The sequence below is a fragment of the Hippocampus zosterae genome, chromosome 2, assembly GCF_025434085.1.
Source record: "Hippocampus zosterae strain Florida chromosome 2, ASM2543408v3, whole genome shotgun sequence".
NCBI classification, from domain to species: Eukaryota; Metazoa; Chordata; class Actinopteri; order Syngnathiformes; family Syngnathidae; genus Hippocampus; species Hippocampus zosterae.
In genome coordinates this window covers 20,551,938-20,574,354 of record NC_067452.1, presented here as the reverse complement: position 1 = coordinate 20,574,354, position 22,417 = coordinate 20,551,938, and the positions used below count along the sequence as shown (strand labels likewise).

Sequence of the window (22,417 nt, the reverse complement as noted above, 5' to 3'; positions counted from 1 at the left end):
GGTGGCGCGAGATTATTCAGAGATTTGAAAACAAAGAGGAGGATCTTGAAAATAACTCTAAAATGAATGGGGAGCCAGTGAAGGGATGCCAGAGTGGGAGTTATATGCTCCCTCTTACGAGTACCAGTCAAGAGGCGAGCAGCGGCATTCTGGACCAGCTGAAGGCGCTTAATGGAGGACTGGCTGACTCCAAAGTACAAGGCATTGCAGTAATCCAGCCGGGATGTGACAAAGGCATGAATTACTGTCTCAAAGTGTTCATGTGAGAGGAGAGGTTTTATTTTGGCCAGCTGTCTAAGGTGAAAGAAGCTGTATTCCAAAAGAGGAACGACCTTGATTCATAAATGCAAGTCAAACAGTCGAAAGCTGCGTCTGGGCTAAAAATAATAAAGACAAGAAGATGATATCTAAACAATATACTAGGAAACAATAAACTTGACCTGTATGCATATCGTAATGACTTTATGATTATGATGTGAGATATCAAAACATGCTGAAGGAGTAGTCGTTGGATATTGTCAACAGCCCCTGACCGTTGACCTCGTAGCCTGCATGGATGATAAAAGAAGCACAGGAGTGGAAATGATCTGTTGATTTGCCCCATTTGAGGATGTGTTCTACATACTGTAGCAAGTAACGAACTGAAATCAAGTAAAAAAAATCTTTACAATTTTATTTTCTGTGATGGCCCACTAGTCCGATCTATATTGCATTTGTGGAATATGAATTGAACAGCAACCGGCATTTTTTATTCATCAAGGGGCTGGCCATTATGCCACTTGCTGTAGACTGAAAATGACATCACAGTGCCTAAGGGCTCAACTTGTGAACTATCTATCTATCCATCTATTTATTAGACCTGCCAGCTAGTTCTTAAACTGTCATGTGATTTTTTTTCCCTCCCACTTTTGAGTACAGCACTATGTAAATTAACAGAAGAGGGGAAACTTTTATGTTTTTCAAGTATGTAGTTATCAAAATGGGTATTATGTAAAATTGACAGTAAAATCTTTTTACAGTTATATTCAAGTACATTTCAGTCTGTGCTAATTTCTTCTTCTTTTTTTGTAATTTTAGTAAGCTACCTATTATTTCTGTACTTTGTTTTTATGTCTTTAGTTCTTTTGTTTATACATGCTTTTAAATTTTGTACCTTTAATTATGTAGAGCACTTTGAGTTACCTTGCTTAAGGTAGCTGTGCATTGTAAATCAAGGTGCCTTGTCTTGCCTCAGTAAATGAGTAAAATGGGTATTTGTAGTTTTTTGGGTTTTATTTTTATTTTTTACAGAAAAAGTCTATCTAAACTAAGTTTGAATAAACTGAGTATGAGTACTTTTGTCACTTCTGGGGATTTATACTTAGTTACTTCAATTCCATCACTGGTTCCTGCGTGTGCGTCATAGGCTGTGACACAGGCACATATCACACGAGCACGTAGGATGTTTACGTTGGTTGACGCACGCACACCGCAAGCACACGCACAGGCCCAGCCTGACCCCGCCCCTCGCAGCGCGCAGGGGCGCTCCTCCATGTGACGCTGGGCCTGAACACAAAAATCCAGTATGGCGGAATCTGTCAGGAGATGAATTTTTCGTGCCCCCTCCTCCTCCGTCTCCTCCTCTCGCCAAGTGGAGAAAAACCCCCGGCGGTGTCTGTCGCATGGGAGAGGACTAAACCCCGCGTGGGACGAACGTCGGGACGACTCGTCGCCTCCGGGCCCGTTGAGTGGAGCTTCCGGTGAGTTTTTGAGGGGCTGTACGTGAACGCGTCGCCACTTTGAACCTCCGGCAGGGATGCGTTGAGCGGAATGGGCTTCGTCACAGCAACGACTGGCTCAACTTTCCTCCCCGCTTTGCCTTTGCGTGCTTGTTTATTTCTCGAGTGAAAGGTTGATCTTGAAAGCGTTCCTCGGTGGTTCGTTGCACAGTTGAGGGCGGGAAGTGTCCAGGCAACAAGGAGGGTGGGGGTGGGACAGCACAGGCGACGTTTATTATGCCGATTGTTGCTAGGCTATTTTTAGTGCACCTCGGGCTTTAGCTTCACTGCACCACTTTTGCGTGAATAGCGCTGTTATTTTTGTTGTTGTGTCGACGAGAACATATAGCCCAAAGCCTGTGCGACTCTGTGTGAATGGTTTTGGGATGGGCGGGTGTAATTCTCTGCATGCGTCAATCTTTTTTTTTTTTTTATGAATGGGGGCGTTGAAACTGTTACAGTAAAGCTCATCATGACAATTTTTACAATTCGCCTCCATCACGCTGTCTCGCCGTCGTTCCTTCAGTTGATGATGACTTGGGTTTTACATTATGATTCTATTTTTTTTAATTGTGATTACTTCTAGTGGGACTGTACGCTAGACAAGTGGTTCGCACGTTTCACGCGTGTATCGCTCATCTCGTCGCACTAACGGCTGTGATGTTGACGGTTCAAATCTTGGCTTAGGCATCCTTGAGTCTTACATCCATTTTCCACAAAGGTTCATATTAAAACTTTTAATTGTTCAGAGGTGTTGATGGCGAGCCAGTCCTAGATGTTTTTCTGTCTCCCATTCATAGTCAGGTTGGACAGCAGGGTTCTACATTATTAAGTGACTTGGGGCCACGAAAATTTTCCTCACCCTGACCTGACTAGGCCAGTACAAATTTCACAGATTAAAAAAAAGAATGAAATCAACACATGCTATCTTTAATATTATTTTATATTCAACACGTTTGGGTTTACCCACTTAATGGAGAAGTCAAGTCAAACATTTTCATTGCAATATGTTCTATGCGGCCCCACTAGTCTAAACACAACATTACCGTACATTAATATTGCGTTGCTGAAAAATTAGGCCTTGTCTACAATTAGGAGGAATGTTGTAAATATCCTTACCCCATGTCTCGAAAAAAACCTTCGTAGACACAACCACATTTTTAGAAAAAAAAACATCCAGAAAATGTCTATTATTAAATATTTAGTTAAATGTCATACTGAAAAAAAGAACATAACATGCAAAAGAAGTAATTACACAGAAGTAACATTTCTTCAAGGATTAAACAATCCAATAATTGTAAATTTCCCCATTGTGGGACGAATAAAGGATATCTTATCTTATAAGAAGACACTAAATATGAACTAATCATTGAAATTTAATGTATTATACCGTGACACTATAGGACCAGCGCCGGTTCTGGCAGGCCAACCAGCCAAATAGGCTTACTGTAGAACCCTGGAAAGGCTCCAGCTCAACTGCAGCACATAAAGATAAGCACTATAAAAAAATGGATGTGAGAATCATTTGCTGTAGTGTAGAAAAGACTGTCTCGTATCATACTGCTGAGAGGAGTTCAACATTTTGCCACTCTCATCACATAGCTTCAAGCTATCCAAAACATTTAACACCCTTCCAATTATACTGGTACAAAGTTGCAAAATACAACCACAATAAATGTATTGTATACCTCTAACAGTACTAATCACCAGCAACAATTCTCTTTCGAAGAATCTTTGAAAATACTTTTTTTTTGTACTGGATATCGTTAAATTGAATTTCTTTATTATAATGATTAGGATCACTCAAGGGGAAATTCACTTTACAAGCTGCTGTATATTTTTTAATTGCATGTTACAGGGTGAACCAGACCACATAAATGTAAGCTTGTAAGGTAAAGAGCAATTTCAGTGCCAAAAGCACATGACAAAGAAAGTTGGAGGGGTTTTAAGTTCGGTTTACTCTAGAGGCATTTGTTACAAGTTGTGTGAAATTTCAAACTGTTTTGTTGTCAATTAGATTTTGTTTTGTATATTTTGGATAGCTATGAACTCATTGATGTATTCAATGTGTGTAAGCTTCAGAACTGTGTTTCAACTCGTTTTCAGCCTTTCAGGATTTTTCTTGAGGGCTCCCCAGATCTGTCACCCTGCATCAAGCGAGGTCTGTCTGGGGACAATAGCCTAGCACACACACACACACACACACACACACACACACACACACACAAAACACACTGCAGCAGCCCCCGCCCACTTGAGACAGATGCCCCACGAGAATAGTGTTGCACGAAACCCCCCTCCGCCTTCGGCAAGGCAACTATTGCTCGTGACACTCACCCCTCCTTTTTCTTTCATCACAAAGCAACATGCGTGGCGCAATGACCGACTTTTTAATGGGTGGTGGGGTGGCAATTTGTCCCACTGTCTGGCCTTCTTGTCGTGGACCAGGGCCCCTCCCCACTGTCAAAACACATGCACACACACATGCGGATATCCATCCTGCTTCAGAGAACACTAGAGACCTCTGCCAATACATACAAGGGCTTGAACACACTTGCATCCCACATCTACCTTGCCCTCAGGCAGTTTTGCCCCCACCCCTGTTTTTGTTTTTTTTTATATGCGGTGAAGTCGACTTGGCATTTAGGCCTCTTGTCTTGATTACATCTGACACCCTTTGCTTGGGGCCCGAGGACTTCAGGCAATGCGTGAAAATGAAAGGAAAGACAAATCATATTTCAGTGAAACTATCATAGCGTCTGTGTGTGTGTGTGTATATATATATATGTTGCGCGTCGTCCAGCACGCGGTCTGTCCTTCCGTCTGTCCCTTTTCAAAACGTACCTACTTCACCGCGCCGCTGCGCGCCGCCACTGCGCGCCGCCACTGCGCCGCTCAGGCAGTGGCTCACTACGATCGCGCGGGCATCTTAGCGAAAAAATTTTGTCTACCCACAAGCATTGCAATAAAATTGTTAGTTATTTAGTAGAGCTAAACATCTCTTTATTTTCGCGATAAGCAACGAAGATGAACAAAAAGTTGAACCAAGCAACAACACTTTTGTGGGCCGTAGGCCCACCTTACCAGCCTTCCGCAGGAACTAGCTGATGAGCCGCCCGGAGGGCGGCGAACCACCACCTTACCAGCCTTCCGCAGGAACTAGCTGATGAGCCGCCCGGAGGGCGGCGCACCAGTTAGTATATATATATATATGTAGCAACTGACCTGAAAGCTAAGATCAAGGCGAGAATGAAAGCTGGGCAACCTAGAAACCGATTACAACGGCTATGTGAAGTACCATCTGAAAGTCTCATGGAAAGTGTGAATGCAGCACTGAGGGCGATCCCTACCGTAATGATCACGGAAACCAATGAGCTGATATACGCTTCAGCATTAGTGATCTTAGAGATGCTTGGCTATAAGAGCAACCATGGAAGCCATGAGATACGTTATCCACCATGGAAAAGATGGTTGGAGGCTAAGATCAAGGTGGCTCGGAAAGATGTGAGTCAATTGACGGAGGCCCATAGAGGTGTGATGAAAAGGCCGATACACGAGAGGTACATCCAGATGACCATACCTGAAGCACTCGAAACTGCCAAACAAAGGCTCCAAGCCTTGTCCAGCCGCCTAAAGCGGTACACGAAAGAGAATGAGGCCAGACGAATAAACAGGCTGTTTGCAACACAACCTGCGAAAGTGTACACTCAGTGGCAGGGTCCTAACAACAGAGCTGACCCACCAAAACTGGAAACTGGAAGGTACTGAAGGTACCTTCAGTACTGGATAGGCATATGGGAGAAGGAGATTGCACATAACAGCAGTGCACAATGGCTGGTGACCCTGAGAGAGGAGCACAGCGACCTCCCTGAAAAGAACCCAGTTACCATAACAGTGGCAGACATACAGGAAAGAGTCTCAGATATGAAGAACTGGACAGCACCAGGCCCGGACATGGTCCACACCTACTGGCTAAAGAAACTCACAGCACTCCATGAGCGCCTAGCAGCACAAATGAACCAGCTGTTGAGGGATGGGACTCACCCAGGATGGCTAACCAAAGGGCGAACGATCCTGATCATGAAGGATCCCTCAAAGGGTGCAGTCCCATCCAACTATCGGCCAATAACCTGTCTCTCCACAACATGGAAACTCATGTCAGCCATCATTGCGGCGAAGATAAGTGGACACATGGATCAATACATGAGCAAAGCACAGAAGGGCATTGGTAGAGATACCAGAGGAGCCAAACATCAGCTCCTGGTTGACAGAACAGTCGCACAAGACTGCAGGTCCCGACGTATCAACCTGTGCACAGCCTGGATTGATTACAAGAAAGCCTATGACTCGATGCCACATACATGGATCACTGAATGCTTGGAGTTGTATAAGGTGAATAGGACCCTAAGAGCCTTCGTTGCGAACTCGATGAGGATGTGGAAAACCACACTTGAAGCCAATGGCAAGCCACTTACCCAAGTGTCCATCAAATGTGGCATTTACCAAGGTGATGCACTCTCCCCACTGCTGTTCTGCATAGGACTGACCCCCCTAAGCCAAGTAATCACCAAGACAGGCTATGGATACCGCCTCAGAAATGGAGCTATGATCAGTCAACTCCTCTACATAGATGACATAAAGCTGTATGCTAAGAGCGAAAGGGACATATACTCCCTGATCCACACAACCAGGATCTACAGCAGCGACATTAGGATGTCACTCAGGCTTGAGAAATGTAGTCGGATGGTGACGAAGAGAGGAATGGTAGTCCGCACTGAAGGGTCTCACTCCCTGAAGGAACAATAGCAGACATTGACGGCAGCTACAAGTACCTCAGTATACCACAAGCCAATGGCAACCTCGAACTGGCAACAAGGAAAGCGGCTACGGCCAAATACCTCCAGCGAGTGAGGCAAGTCCTAAGAGACATCATAGGAGGATAAGCTCCTACACGGGATGTACCACCGGACCATAACTGAAGTGGCTGATCTCAAGAAGTCCTATCAGTGGCTAGAGAGGGCTGGCCTGAAGGATAGTACAGAGGCACTCATCCTGGCTGCTCAGGAGCAGGCCCTGAGCACCAGAACCGTTGAGGCCCAGTTATACCACACCAGACAAGACCCAAGGTGTAGGTTGTGCAAAGAGGCACCTGAGACGATCCAACACATAACTGCAGGGTGTAAGAAGCTGGCAGGGAAAGCCTACATGGAACAACATAATCAGGTTGCTGGCATATTCTTCCGAAACATCTGTGCGGAGTATGGACTGGAAACCCCAAGGTCAAAATGGGAAACACTTCCGAAGGTGGTGGAGAATGACAGAGCGAAGATCCTGTGGGACTTCCAGATCCAGACTGACAAGATGGTAATGGCGAACCAACCAGATATCGTGATCATAGATAAGATATCCTTTATTTGTCCCACACTGGGGAAATTTACAGCCTCCAGCAGCAAGAATGTGGGTAGAAAGAAGAAAGAAGAAAAAACAAACACCGTTCAATTAAGTGCAATATAAAAACAAACACTGTTCAATTAAGTGCAATATAAATGGATAAATCGCAGTGCTATTTACAATTGTTTTTCTCATCACACACATCACATCATTTAATTATTATTATTATTGTTGTTATTTATATTCAGCAGCCTGACAGCAGTCGGTAGGAAAGAGCGTCGATATCTCTCCTTCTTACAGCGTGGGTGTAACAGTCTCTGGCTGAAGGAGCTACCTAGTGCTCTCTGGGTGGGCTGGAGAGGGTGGGAGGGACTGTCCATCATAGCTTTGAGCTTTGTTAGCATCCTTCTGTTGCCCACCTCCTGCAGAGTGTCAAGGGAGCAGCCCAGGACAGAACTGGCCTTCCTGACCAGTCGCTCAAGTCTCTTTCTGTCTCGGGCTGAGATGCTGCCTGAACAGCAGACAATGCCATAATGGATGGCCGAGGCCACCACCGAGATATAGAAAGTCTTAAGGAGCGACCCCTGAACCCCAAAAGACCTCAGTCTCCTAAAACTATAAAGGGCAGAGGAAAGCCGTTGTAGTGGATGTAGCGGTCCCAAGTGATGGAAACATCAGAAAGAAGGAACACGAGAAACTCGAGAAATACAAAGGGCTTAGAAAGGAGCTGAAGAGAGCCTGGAAGGTAAAGGTGACAGTCGTGCCTGTGGTGGTCAGAGCACTCGGGGCAGTGACCCCCAAACTAGATGAGTGGTTGCAACAGATCCCGGGAACAATAATCGGACATCTCAGTCCAGAAATGTGTAGTGCTGGGAACAGCGAGGATACTGCGCAGAACCCTCAAGCTTCCTGGCCTCTGGTAGAGGACCCGAGCTGAATGAGGGACGGACACCACACAAGGGGTGAGACGAGGATTTCTTTTTTTAAAAATATATATATAGATATATATATTTAGGCCTATGCTGATTTTTGGTAGGAAACAAATACTGTTTTCCAATCATTTAGGCTGATTCACTTTCCCCTCAGTGAATTTCAATGGTTGTCAATTGTACATGGATTTGCGCTATTCGTGGGCTGACCTGGTTCCTATACCTTGTGAGTAGCAGAGATCAGCGGCAAATATATTGTTAAAAAATAACTCCTTTTGGGTTCCCAGAAAACATTGCTTGGCAAAATTGGTTTAATGATTGAATAATGAACGTATAAGGACATTAATCCATGTAATGTATGCATGTTTGTATTACCAGTAGTTGAACACATTTCTGTTTAATTATGTTGCACTGTTTATATTTATTTTTAAACTTCAGGTTGTGTGTAAAAAAAAAAAAAAAGGGACATTCAAGTCATTTCCTTACACAGCTTGCAGTGCTCATCTAAGCATTGCTTGTAAAAATAAAGATTTCCTTTGTTTTGAAATAACAGGTCCTTGTATGACAAGAACTCTCAAATTCTAGAGCACTTCAACAGCAACCTCAGCAGAAATATATATTTTTTGTGTTCAAACATACAAGTGCTCCCTTTATGTTTGCATTTAGCCAGAAGGAGGTGTAGAGTTTTATTCTCCCTTGTTGTACATGTGTGACACTGTTAGTCGATGATAGAGAGGAACATGACTGAAGTTTCCCAACAATCAGAATGAGGTCGCCGGCTTCCTGAAAAATTTAATCTCATGATCACAATATGCATGACATCACTCAGGTGCTTGGAATTAAACAACTGCAGTTTTCTTAGTTCACCTTTTGTCGAGTAACACAAATACCCCAAAATGCTTGAATTCTCCAGTCCTCTTTGATCCCCTCTCGCTTCACTATATTTCATTTTAAGAATTTTAATTTTAACCCAAATTGTGGTTCTATTATTAATCAAAATAAGTGATTCACTCTAAGAAGGCCACTGAAGCTGTTGGAAATACTGCTGGTGTGCATTGTTCAGTAGTGCCTCCTATAGGGAAGGAGCTAAAAAATGTGGTGTACGGGGAAACGGCAACAACAACAACAAGAAAAGAAAGCACTAGAGAGTGCATTCTTGAGGCAAGCATCCACAGTGCCATCTTCGATATATTTATGTATATTTGTATATTTTCATGTTTCACGTATTTTTAAAACGTGTCTTTCTCCCTGATAGGTTGGCACCAGTATCTGACACTCTTGTAGCCAAACACAAAAGGATAATGGCAAGCTTCTACTCTTGAGACATTCTGGACCCACGGCCCTAGATCGCACACACTCCGCGTTGTCTTCTGTTTTGGCCTGCTGATTAGGCGTGTGCGCACTGACCGCCTCTCATCTTCAATGATGACGTCGCACAATCATCAAGGTAGGACGCTGTCATTGCATCATAATAATGCCGAATGACAATTGCATTGTCTTTGGGTATTCCAAAATCTCCGGGAGTGTGAAAGTGAGTGTGGAATTTGGCTGGTGACCAGTCCAGTGTCTCCTTTGCCTCTGGCTCCAAGTCAGCTGTGATGAGCTCTCGCTCACCCGTGACGCTAATGAAGATAAGTGGAATGGAAATTGGATTAAAATTGTATCAAGATTTCAACTGGGACTGCAAACTGCCATCCGTTACCGCTGCTGAGAAGAGCTGGGAAGCTTCAAGTGAAATTGTAGCCACCAAGTCACGCTGTAATAAGCTGTTGAGCGCTACAATAATCTTTTCACCGCAGCCACATCTGCCGTATTGATAGATGTGAACATTTCCTGTATGAGCGTAGAAAAAGTGCAGACAGATTAAATACCTTAGAAGTGTTGACTTTAGTTTCATGAGTTCTAATTGAGTCAATTCCATATCTCTGATCTTGAGAGGGGAAACAATGTAACAATGCTTCAATTTAGACGCTAAATAAATCTTGTGGTGAAAGGGGCCCCGGTCTCTGTTTTCTGTCTATATCCAAAAGTGGGTGTCATCACCAATTAGTTGATGAGTAATTTGAAAAACTCTAAGGTAGAACATAATCTCTCTGCGACACTGTCATCTTTTGGGGATTTCAACATAATTTGTCCCATTGGCAGTTATGAAAATGTCTCTCTCTGAAAATCTATCTAACTGTACAGGCAGTTTTGGTGAAATATTAATGATTGCAAAAACAAGAAAAAACACCGCACACAATTAGATGATAAATGGAGAGAAAACCTGATTCTTTTGCTTGATAGGAGAGTCACTTCCCATGAAGACTAAAAACATCTCACTTTCTGGATAATGTCTTCTTCTTTTATGATTATAGCCGACTTTCATATTACCGTAAAATCCCGTGCATAATATGCAACCATCCCGAACATTATACCACATCAGAGGGACTATTATACGCGGGTGTTGATGCACAAAATTTTTACCTTATTTCGACGTATACCAGTGCCTAGACCAGGGGTGGCCAACCAGTCAGAGACTGAGAGCCAATTTTTTTACTGTGTTACTGTGTAAGAGCCACATCACACGCACACGCACACACACACACGGGTAGTTACTTATTACTTGGGTCAGCTTGCTTCGTACTTGACCGAAGATCGACTTTTGAAGTGAGGAACCTCCCGCGACCGAACTGATCGCGCACGTGCAAGCATACACACGCACGCACACACATACGCACGCGGGCGTCCAACCACGCACAAGTGCACATACGCAAGCACGCTCGCACGCACGCCGAAATGAGTAAAAGCCGGAACATCACCGGACATGAACGGAATCGAAACACACCGACACACGAAGTTTTTTTGCCCCTATTTCCTCCTCCCATCGTTCACGCTCGATTTGCGACCAGTCCGCTGACTCCGGGTCGATCGCGATTGACGTATTGGACACCCCTGCCTTATAATCGGAGGTAATTCGTTGACTAGCTTAGCGTTTAGCGCTGAGCACCATTGTTTGCACATGAGCGGTGCTTCAGTCGTCATCATCAAATAACGGGATTGATGATAGGCTGAGTTCTGTGTATTTAACGCCGTTGTTTGAATGGCACCGCCACTGCCCAGGCGTTTTCGACGCTTCTCATTTGAATGCCCGAGAGCCTCATTGAGCCGGTCAAAGAGCCCTGGCCTACACAGTCAGTAATGACTGACTTGTTTTCCAGTCTCTGAGCAAGTGCTGTCACAATTCGTTTCTACTTGTTACAGAGACAGCAGTGTCCTGATATAATGTTCAATCGCTGATTAAAGGGCGCTAAAAACTACTTAATTACACTGACACTGTATTGTACGGCGCCTGTTGCTAGCGGTTAGCAGCGGCTAACAGTGATGGCGAGAGCTGTCGGAATCCTTTTCAAAGGCAGTTTATTCGATGCTTTGATGTTGACAGCATGACAAAGTTGCCATTCCTGCTGAGCTCTTTTTAACAAATCAACCTTCCGCAAATGTGCAGTTTGCCGGCAACATCTCTACTGTGTTTGTGACGTGTTTTTGCAAACGCTGAGTGCGTTTATGAACTCGGACATTACAGTACTTAGCTTGGCATGCTCATTACACCCAATCAACAACACTCAACAATAAAATGCAAAACAGTTTGTTATACCATCATATCTGTTTCTAAAGCCTGTTACATAAATAATCAAATGACCTGTTCATTGAACACAGCATAGATACATTTAATATATATATTCAAATTAAGTAATTTCAAATGATTTTTTTTCCCAGTCTCCACATACTCTCTTGGCGCTGTCTTCAAAACAAGCCAGGTGCAAGTGGAGGGGCTTGATCAAAACAGTGAAAAAGAGGGTAACTTTACACCACCAAGATTGTTTCCAACCATCAGGTTTGAGTGATTGTGTTATGGGAGCATTAAAACGTGTACTTGCACAAAGGTAACCAAATGCTAATAAGATAAGATAAGATATCCTTTATTTGTCCCACACTGGGGAAATTTACAGCCTCCAGCAGCAAGAATGTAGGTACAAGGACGAAAAGAAACAGGGATATGAGCTGCTGGAGAGGCAGCCACTCAGGGGGCGCCAGAATGGATAACAGCAAATAAGGGTACTGTATAATGCACAAGTACAGAGGGGAAAATCAACTTTTAAAGGTGTATAATACACAGTTAGTATTTACGTATGCGTCCCTTTAGCGCCCACTTACACGCCCACCCTTCACCCATTGGCGGACTGCTCCCCAGCATGCCTATCCACTCTCTCCCTCTCCATATATGTATATATACACGCCCACCCTTCCCTGATTGGCCGATTTCTTTCCCGCATGCCTGGCCACAGTCACTTCTGCCTTTTCTCTATATAAACAGCGTGTCGGCTGTCAGTCAGATTTTGGAACTCAGCGCGTACAAAAGACGCTCCGCACCATAAGGCGTCCTGTCCATTTTGGAGAAAATTAAAGACTTTTAATGGCGCCTTATAGTCGTGAAAATACGGTATCCTTGGCGTGAACTCTGTCGCTTTTGTGTGTGTCGCATGCATTTTGATCGTTTTCTCAATTCACACATTTTTCCATTTTACAGGGCCGTAAAAAGCCCGTGCGTGTGTGTGTGTGTGTTTGTGGTTGTGGGTGTGGGTGTGTAATTTCAGCAGGAAAGCAGGTCTGCATGTAAGCCCAATGACGGGCCATTTTTATAATGTGTGGAGTAAATGACCTTAGCAACGCGTACATTTTTGATCCCAGACATTTTCTTTCTTACCAAAGCAATGGGATTTTTAGATTAAATATGATATAACGTAAATCTCTTCTGAGAAAAAGCTAAAGGCCGCTCAATGTCGGGTTTTGTTACCCCGAACAAAATCAGGTCACTGATAAGGTCTGCGCATCAGTTGTTGTTCCGGTCGTATCAGTTACATGCCAACGTGTTTACATAGGACTGATTACTCTGTGTGCCGAGAGCTTTAGGAGATATGTTGCTGACTTTTATTTTACACTTCAATGAGTTGACTGTAATGGCATCTGATAAACGGTTACAAAAAAGTATATAATAACAGAAAGATTTCACTGTGTCATGCCCCTCAATTAAGGTTATATGTTATTTGTGTATTTCAAATAAATTACCAGTGGTGGCCTTAGACGGTGTTTCCAAAACTGGAGTCTCTGGCCCCAAAATGTTTGTGAACCCCTGGCCTACGATGCGCCTCATGCACTAGTGAACTGTCAAAGAAAACATGCGTTCAAAGAGCAGCCGGTGTTGGCAGGTGTCAGTAGTTCACAGGATGGTGTTGCCGCAAGCTGACAATGATTTGTTTTCACGCCAGTCAAGAGTTTGTTGGGATGTAACAAAAACAGATGTGAATCAGAATTTTATTTATTTATTTACCGTATTTTCACGACTATTCGACGCATCGTACTAATGGCCGCAGTCTCATTAATGGGTGACATTTCTGTATTTTACACATACACGGGACGCACCGTACGAATGGCCGCAGTTTTACAGTGGTAAAACATACACCAGCTTAAACATACGGCATGCATGCGCGCACTCTAACACGTTAGCTTGAAGCATACGGTAGCATGCCAAGACATACAGATAAGATAAAAACACGTTTTTAAAAAGGCAACGAAAGCAGAACTGAGTTCGGGTGTATTTTATTTAGCCATCGTACAATGTTCTCACGTTTTTCGATCAATCATCAACCAGAAATCCATCAAAGTCCTCATCCTCTGTATCAGAAGCAGAGGACTGCACATCTCAGTTGTCATTGAATGCATCACATGCTAGTGTGAGTTGCTACGCATTGCCGAGCGGAAAGAAGGAGTAGCAACAGCAAAGTCAACATTTCTCTCGTGTGAACCTTTCCCACATTTGAAAGTAAAGAACAGAGCGAAACATGGTGGTAGCGCGTGTGTGTGTAGAAAGAATTGAACAATTGTGCAAGTACCGTAATCCATCAAAAACGCCGCGTTCCCTCTCGTTGTTGCATATTGTGGCGTAACTCGCCAAGCGCTGCCTCTCACTCTTTGTAAAGTTGTGTTTGCCACCGATCATCCATTGTTCCCATGCCGTTCGCAACTTTACTTTGAACGCCCGGTTGATGCCAATGTCCAGCGGTTGGAGTTCTTTAGTCAAGCCTCCGGGAATAACGGCAAGCTCAGAGTTCATTTGCTTGACTTGTTTTTTCCACCGCTGCTGTGAGATGGGCACGCATGCCAAAAGCATAAACGCTGGCTTTAAGTTTGAACTGAGCTTCGTAGGCGTGTCTTTTTGTCGAATTTATTTTCAGGGGTTCTTAGAAACCAAAACTGGAGTTGTTTTGCAACAATGCACATTGCCACACTCTATACAAGTGTTGGTACTGGCTTGAGGCGTCCACTTACACGCCCACCCTTCACCATTGGCGGACTAGCTTGCCTGTCCTCTCTCTCCCTCTCTCTCTCTCTCCCTCTCCATATATGTATATATACACGCCCACCCTTCCCTGATTGGCCGACTTCTTTCCCGCATGCCTGGCCACAGTCACTTCCGCCTTTTCTCTATATAAACAGCGTGTCGGCTGTCAGTCTGGAACTCGGCGCATATAAAGGACGCTCCGCATCATAAGGCGTCCTGTCCATTTTGGAGAAAATTTAAGACTTTTAATGGCGCCTTATAGTCGTGAAAATACAGTATGTATTTATTTTTGGGCATTCATATGAATCAATTAAACCCACTTGTTCCACTTTAACTCTTTCAATTTCGGCCATTAAAAAAAAAAAGACAGATAACCTATTGCATACCAGACAAAAACAGCATTCTGACCGGTCTTTCAAAGCTCTTATATCTACAGTATGTTGTCTTATATAAATAAAGATGTACTCTATTGTATGACTTTTATGACTATCAGTATGTAAACACAGAAATTGAAGCGTTGTCCAAGACTTTTCTCTGCCAATTCCCATTAAAAAAAACAACAAAACTTACCGGTAGTTGGTGGGAGTTGACGTCGCTGGTGCCCCTAGATAGGATTACCATTGATGATATTTCATTTCAATGGTGCTTAGTGTTAAAGTATATTAAAATATATATCGAACCATCTGTTGTTGGAAAGAGATATCTTTGAAGGAAATGCCACATTTACAGTACTGACAAGTTCACTCGTGGATAAAATGCCAATGCATCAATCCTCAAACTGAGCTCTATCATGTCGAAATGGTTTGTAAAATCCAAGTGAAATGAGCCAAATCAAATCGTTCCGCTTTCAAATTTAACTGACCTTGAATCGTATCGCACCACATGTATCGCGATACATATCAAATCATTATTCAGAGGAGGGATGCACGCCTCTACTAAAAGTCATAGGATACAATTTTACTAGTCAGATTACTTTCAATGCAACGTACCTTTGACTTTAGTGTATCTGTTAAGAAGAAACACAACTTTCACCCCATTAGATTTACTTTTTTTTCTCATCCGTGTTGTCACTCACAGTCAGCACAACACCACTGGCATCACATTCATTGTACTGTGTGTTTACCATACAAACTTACAAAAAGAACATCTGTCATATTCCAGCCTACAAGAAATCCACTTATTATTATTACTTTGAACTGATGTAAAGATAAACAGTTAACACAATTCCTTGTGGCGAATATGTTTTAATATATGCTGTTTTATACACACCCGATGACTCTTAACACGAGAAGCAGTATAGAAAATGGAGGGACAGTTATTACCCTTTGGAAGAAACGGATGTTTCCCATTTGTTTTCAGTAAAATTACTATTTTGACTGTGGTTGTGCTCAATCAGTGTTGAGTTTTGCATTTTATTTCCATTTTGAGTTCAGTGTCTGTTGTGTATACAAATCTGCGACACAACCGGAACAGTCCCCCAACAAACACACAAGCGCACACACAAGCGCACACACACACAGACACACACACACACACACACTCACACTCACACGCACACACATCACATTTCAGCTGAGGATCAAGTGATACGTGATGCCGATTATTAACGAAGACATAAATTAGATTCATTTTTAATGATAGACCACACCAGTTAGTGCTACATTATTTTTCGAGATCAAACAGCCACATTCCGATTGATGCAACCTCTGACGTGATGATGTTTGGCTCTCAATAGCACAGATATTTATTTATTTTTTATTACACACCTTTGCATCACTGTGTTCAGTGGGGAACTTTGCAACGTTGGCAAGGGCCTGTTGCTGACGTCGACGGTCCCACAGACAACACACGTGTCAATGCCCAGGTGTGCTGGTGTCCCTGGCTGCTGCGGGAGACCGAAACAAACATGGGACTCTGTGAACGACTTCATAAATTGTGACGAGATAAGAGCAAAAGACTCACAAATCACCACGGGCGGGTTGGATTTGCTTTAATATTTTTCACGCATTTCCTTTTAGAGATGCAACAATTATTTGACTAATCAAAAACTCATCCATTTTCAAATGAATTGACAGCTATTTTGGTAATTAGTTGTCGTTGATTTTGTTTCATTATTAAAAGTTCCAAATAAACACTTACGGCAAAATAAATTTTTATCTGATTATTTGATCAGTCAATGGAATAATTGATAGAATAATGATTTCTCAAAATATTCCATTCCTGCCGCTTTAGTTCATTCCGTTCTTGGCCAGCCTGGCACTAAAATGAAGGCTCATCAGTAGCGATCCATAGCAGGGGTCGGGAACCTATGGCTCGCGAACCAGGTGTGGCTCTTTTGATGATTACATCTGGCTCGCAGATAAAACAAAATATTCTCGCTTGTTTAATCCATACATCGATTTTTCTCTGCTGATGTCCTGTTCAGGGCTGCAGTTGGCGTCAGGAGCAATTTTAATTGGATGATACTGGCCTATGTTGGCCATTGCTGGGTAACGGGTAAACGCCCCCTTTTGAATCAGCCCGCTCGGTCATTAGCTCAAAGCTGATCCTTTGACAAATAAGATGGCGAAAAGAAAAAAAATGACGAGTACAGTACACTTCAGGACCGAATGATTCGTGTTTGTGGAAGGAACAGGTTCTGCGGTGTGTCTAATTTGCAATGACAAAATACCATCGATGAAACGGTCGAATGTGAAGCGACACTTTGATACGCGTCATGCTACGTTCGCATCAAAATACCCTGCAGGAGACGGCAGAAAGGAAACGTGCAAGCTACTGAGCAGGCTGCAAGCTAGCCTGCAGCAACCCCGCGTATCCGGCGAGCTGACTATAATTCCGCTAGCTTTGCTGGATCTTGAGCAATCGCGAGGAATGGAAAACCATTCACATTAATGGTATTATAACAAAATTAATTTTAAAAATACATTCAGAGGCTTATTATACTGACACACCTTTAAAATACAATGTGTGAATATATATATATATATATATATATATATATATATATATATAATATTTAAATTAAAAAAATCCTCGTCTCACCCCTCGGGTGGTGTCCGTCCCTCATTCAGCTCGGGTCCTCTACCAGAGGCCAGGAAGCTTGAGGGTTCTGCGCAGTATCCTTGCTGTTCCCAGCACTGCACATTTCTGTACTGAGATGTCCCGGGATCTGTTGCAACCACTCTAGACTAGACTATGCCAGCCACCTGGTTATGGCGTTCCATGTAGGCTTTCCCTGCCAGCATCTTACACCCTGCAGTTATGTGTTGGATCGTGTCAGGTGCCTCTTTGCACAACCTACACCATGGGTCTTGTCTGGTGTGGTATATCTGGGCCTCGATGGCTCTGGTGCTCAAGGCCTGCTCCTGAGCAGCCAGGATGAGTGCCCCTGTGCTGTCCTTCAGGCCAGCCCTGTCTAGCCACTGATAGGACTTCTTCCACCGGTGGTGGCTGATCTCATTTAATTTTAAGTGTTGAAAACAATTTGAGGACAAATATTGAAACACTCTTGAATGCTCCGCTGTCTGAGAAGTGTTGTCCAACTCCATCTCTGACCTCATGCTACATTAGCCATGTGGCTTTATGTCGCATTAAGACTGAACATGTGAATGTTTTTCAGGCATTAACTTGTAAAAATAATTGGACTTATTTTTTTAATTTTTAATAATTGGACTTGATACAAATAAAACTGCTTTGCTTAAATATATATATATAATATATATATATATATATATATATATATATATATATATATACAGTGAAACCCCGCTATGCGACCACCTCATTTAAACGACCACCTTAAAAATACGACCGGTTTTGTACAGTCCCAAATAGAACGCCTATGTATTGTATTGTATTGAAACCCCAGAAACCCCAGAAATGAGACCGGAATTCAGAATTGCGACCGCGATATCCGGTCCCGAGGAAGCTATCGCCTCATAATTACGAGCAGGAGTGAAAATGGCAGCAAGCAAGAAGAGAGTTGATTTGACCCTACAACAGAAAATAGAAGTTATTCGAGCCAGTGAGCAGCCAGGATCGAGCCAGCGAACATTAGCTGAGCGGTTTGGAGTTGGAAAAACTCAAATCCAAACCATTTTGAAAAAGAAACGGGAGCTCCTCGACGCATACCAAGCGAACGCTAGCTCTTCGAGAAAACGCCTGTGCTACCGAAGCGACTACGACGACGTGGACGAGCTAACTTGGCGATGGTTTCAAAAAGCGCACAGCCAGAATATCCCTATCAGCGGACAGATGATCCAGGAACAGGCACGAGAATACGCAAAGGAGCTTGAAAAGGACGAAGCCTTTAAAGCGTCCAACGGTTGGCTGGATCGTTTCGAACGAAGGCACAACATTGGAGGCGCTAAGCTATCAGGAGAGCGAGCCAGCGTAGATCCTGAGACAGTCCATGCTTTGAAACACCTCAACTCACAAGAGGGTATGATCCCTGTGCCATCTATAATATGGATGAAACAGGCCTTTTCTATCAAGCTCTACCTGATAAATCACTTTTTATCAAGGGTAGTGATTGTGCTGGTGGAAAGAAAGCTAAAGAGCGTTTAACCGTGGTTATGTGTGTAAGTGCCACAGGAGAGATTGAGAAGCCGTTAGTTATTGGCAAGAGTCTGAAGCCTCGCTGTTTCAGAAATGTCAACATCAAAAATCTGCCTGTGTTGTGGACAGCAAATCGCAAAGCATGGATGACGAGTGAAATTTTTCACGAATGGCTGACGGCGTTCAATGCAAAGATGCAGAAAAAGAAGAGACGCGTGTTGTTGTTGCTGGACAATGCACCCTATCTTGTCCAGCAACAACAAAACGCTGCTTCGGAATTCTCTAAAGTCACGCTGCAGTTTTTACCAGCGAACACTACATCAGTGTTGCAACCACTAGATCTGGGCATCATCCAGAACATGAAGTGCCACTATCGTACTTCTCTCCTTCGTGCTGTACTGTGCCAAATTAAAAAGGGCTCTGCATCAGAAAATTTCAAAGGGCATCAACGTTTTAGATGCATGCCATTGGATTCACACTGCAGTCCAGAATGTGAAGGCACACACCATAAAGCGTTGCTTTGAAAAAGCTGGTGTTATTTCAGAAGAGGGCAGCATCTGCAGTGACACTCCCGACGAAGGTGACAGTCTCACACAGCTTGGTGAGCTCTTGCAAGACACAGTGGACCATCTGCATCTGGAGAGCTCCTTATCCCTCAACGAGTACACCACAGTAGATGAAGAGGCACCAGCTATTGAAGATCTCCAACAGGGATGGGAGAAAGACTTAGTAGAGGAGTATAAAACAACCAAAACTTCAGCCACCAGAGGAGAAACCGTGCAGTCAGACGATGAGGAGCCAGATGAGCCATGTCCAGCAGAACCGTTGATCAAAAGCTACACGGAAGCAATGAAATGGGCCGGGGAATTGAAGCAGTTTGCTATTGCCAACAGTCTAGACTCCATCCTTTGCAACATTATGTCTGTAGAGTCTGGACTGCAAGAGGCTGCTTTGAAACACAATAGCAAGAAACGACAATCTACTTTGGATAGTTACTTCCTCTAAGAACCATAGTTTGTAGCTGTAGTTTTTTTCTCTTGCCTTATACATACTGTACATAGACTATTCAAATGCTTAAATTTCTTTTGTGTACAATAAAGTTGCATGTACATTCCATCATTTATTACTCATTGTGTGTACATGACGCTACAGTATATTATTGCATGTGAGCCACATTACTTCTGCATTATCATTACTGCATGCCACTTCAGAAATCAGACCACCCTGAAAATAAGACCACCTTGAGCAGTAACATAGGTGGTCTTATTTCTGAGGTTGCACTGTGTATATATATATATATATATATATAAAAATCCTCATCTCACCCCTCGGGTGGTGTCCGTCCCTCATTCAGCTCGGGTCCTCTACCAGAGGCCAGGAAGCTTGAGGGTTCTGCGCAGTATCCTTGCTGTTCCCAGCACTGCACATTTCTGGACTGAGATGTCCGATGTTGTTCCAGGGATCTGTTGCAACCACTCATCTAGTTTGGGGGTCACTGCCCCGAGTGCTCCGACCACCACAGGCACGACTGTCACCTTTACCTTCCAGGCTCTCTCCAGCTCCTCTCTGAGCCCTTGGTATTTCTCGAGTTTCTCATGTTCCTTCTTCCTGATGTTTCCATCACTTGGGACCGCTACATCCACTACAACGGCTTTCCTCTGCCCTTTATCTATGATCACGATATCTGGTTGGTTCGCCATTACCATCTTGTCAGTCTGGATCTGGAAGTCCCACAGGATCTTCGCTCTGTCATTCTCCACCACCTTCGGAGGTGTTTCCCATTTTGACCTTGGGGTTTCCAGTCCATACTCCGCACAGATGTTTCGGTAGACTATGCCAGCCACCTGGTTATGGCGTTCCATGTAGGCTTTCCCTGCCAGCATCTTACACCCTGCAGTTATGTGTTGGATCGTCTCAGGTGCCTCTTTGCACAACCTACACCTTGGGTCTTGTCTGGTGTGGTATATCTGGGCCTCGATGGCTCTGGTGCTCAAGGCCTGTTCCTGAGCAGCCAGGATGAGTGCCTCTGTGCTGTCCTTCAGGCCAGCCCTCTCTAGCCACTGATAGGACTTCTTGAGATCAGCCACTTCAGTTATGGTCCGGTGGAGAGAAAGTCTCATAGAAAGTGTGAATGTGAATGTGAATATATATATATATATATATATATATATATATATATATATATATATATATATATATATATATATATATATATATATATATATATATATATATATATATATATATAAATTTAAGCAAAGCAGATTTCTGATGTTTCCATCACCATATATATATATATGTATATATATATATATAAGGAAAGCAGTTTTATTTGTATCAAGTCCAATTATTTTTACAAGTTATTGCCTGAAAAACATTCTCTGAGTACGTCATGCGTTGGAGCCTTCTCCTTGATGTATTCATGGAGCTTGGATGTTTCATCCTGGACAGTGGCTCTCACACTCACTAGTCCCCGGCCTCCTTCCTTTCGGCTTGCGTACAGTCTCAGGGTGTTGGATTTGGGATGGAACCCTCCATGCATGGTTAGGAGCTTTCGGGTCTTAACGTCCGTGGTCTGAAGCTCTTCCTTTGGCCACCTTATTATTCTTGCAGTGTATCTGTGTGTGGGACGAATAAAGGATATCTTATCTTATCTTATCTTATCTTATCTGATCACTGGCAGGGCATAGCTGTTTATTGCCCAGGTCTTATTCTTGCCATTGAGCTGGCTTCTTAGGACTTGCCTCACTCGCTGGAGGTATTTGGCCTTAGCCGTTTTCCTTGTTGCCAGTTCGAGGTTGCCATTGGCTTGTGGTATACCGAGGTACTTGTAGCTGTCCTCAATGTCTGCTATTGTTCCTTCAGGGAGTGACACCCCTTCAGTGCGGACTACCTTTCCTCTCTTAGTCACCATCCGACTACATTTCTCAAGCCCGAGTGACATCCTAATGTCGCTGCTGTAGATCCTGGTTGTGTGGATCAGGGAGTATATGTCCCTTTCGCTCTTAGCATACAGCTTTATGTCATCCATGTAGAGGAGGTGACTGATCGTAGCTCCATTTCTGAGGCGGTATCCATAGCCTGTCTTGGTGATTACTTGGCTCCTATGCCGAACTCCTATGCAGAACAGCAGTGGGGAGAGTGCATCACCTTGGTATATGCCACATTTGATGGACACTTGGGTAAGTGGCTTGGCATTGGCTTCAAGTGTGGTTTTCCACATCCTCATCGAGTTCGCAACGAAGGCTTTAGGGTCCTGTTCACCTTATACAACTCCAAGCATTCAGTGATCCATGTATGTGGCATCGAGTCATAGGCTTTCTTGTAATCAATCCAGGCTGTGCACAGGTTGATACGTCGGGACCTGCAGTCTTGTGCGACTGTTCTGTCAACCAGGAGCT

At 43.6% G+C, this 22,417-nt stretch overlaps 1 protein-coding gene across 1 annotated transcript in view; it reads left to right on the top strand.

The window, feature by feature from the left end:
- Positions 1 to 1,433: 1,433 nt before the first annotated feature.
- Positions 1,434 to 22,417, top strand: part of LOC127595420 (histone deacetylase 4-like) — a 72,493-nt gene continuing 51,509 nt past the window's right edge. The window contains exons 1-2 of the mRNA XM_052056895.1: positions 1,434 to 1,739; positions 9,333 to 9,524. Coding sequence (XP_051912855.1) covers positions 9,500 to 9,524 — 25 coding nt within the window. The 5' untranslated portion in view covers positions 1,434 to 1,739; positions 9,333 to 9,499. The remainder of the gene's footprint in view (positions 1,740 to 9,332; positions 9,525 to 22,417) is intronic.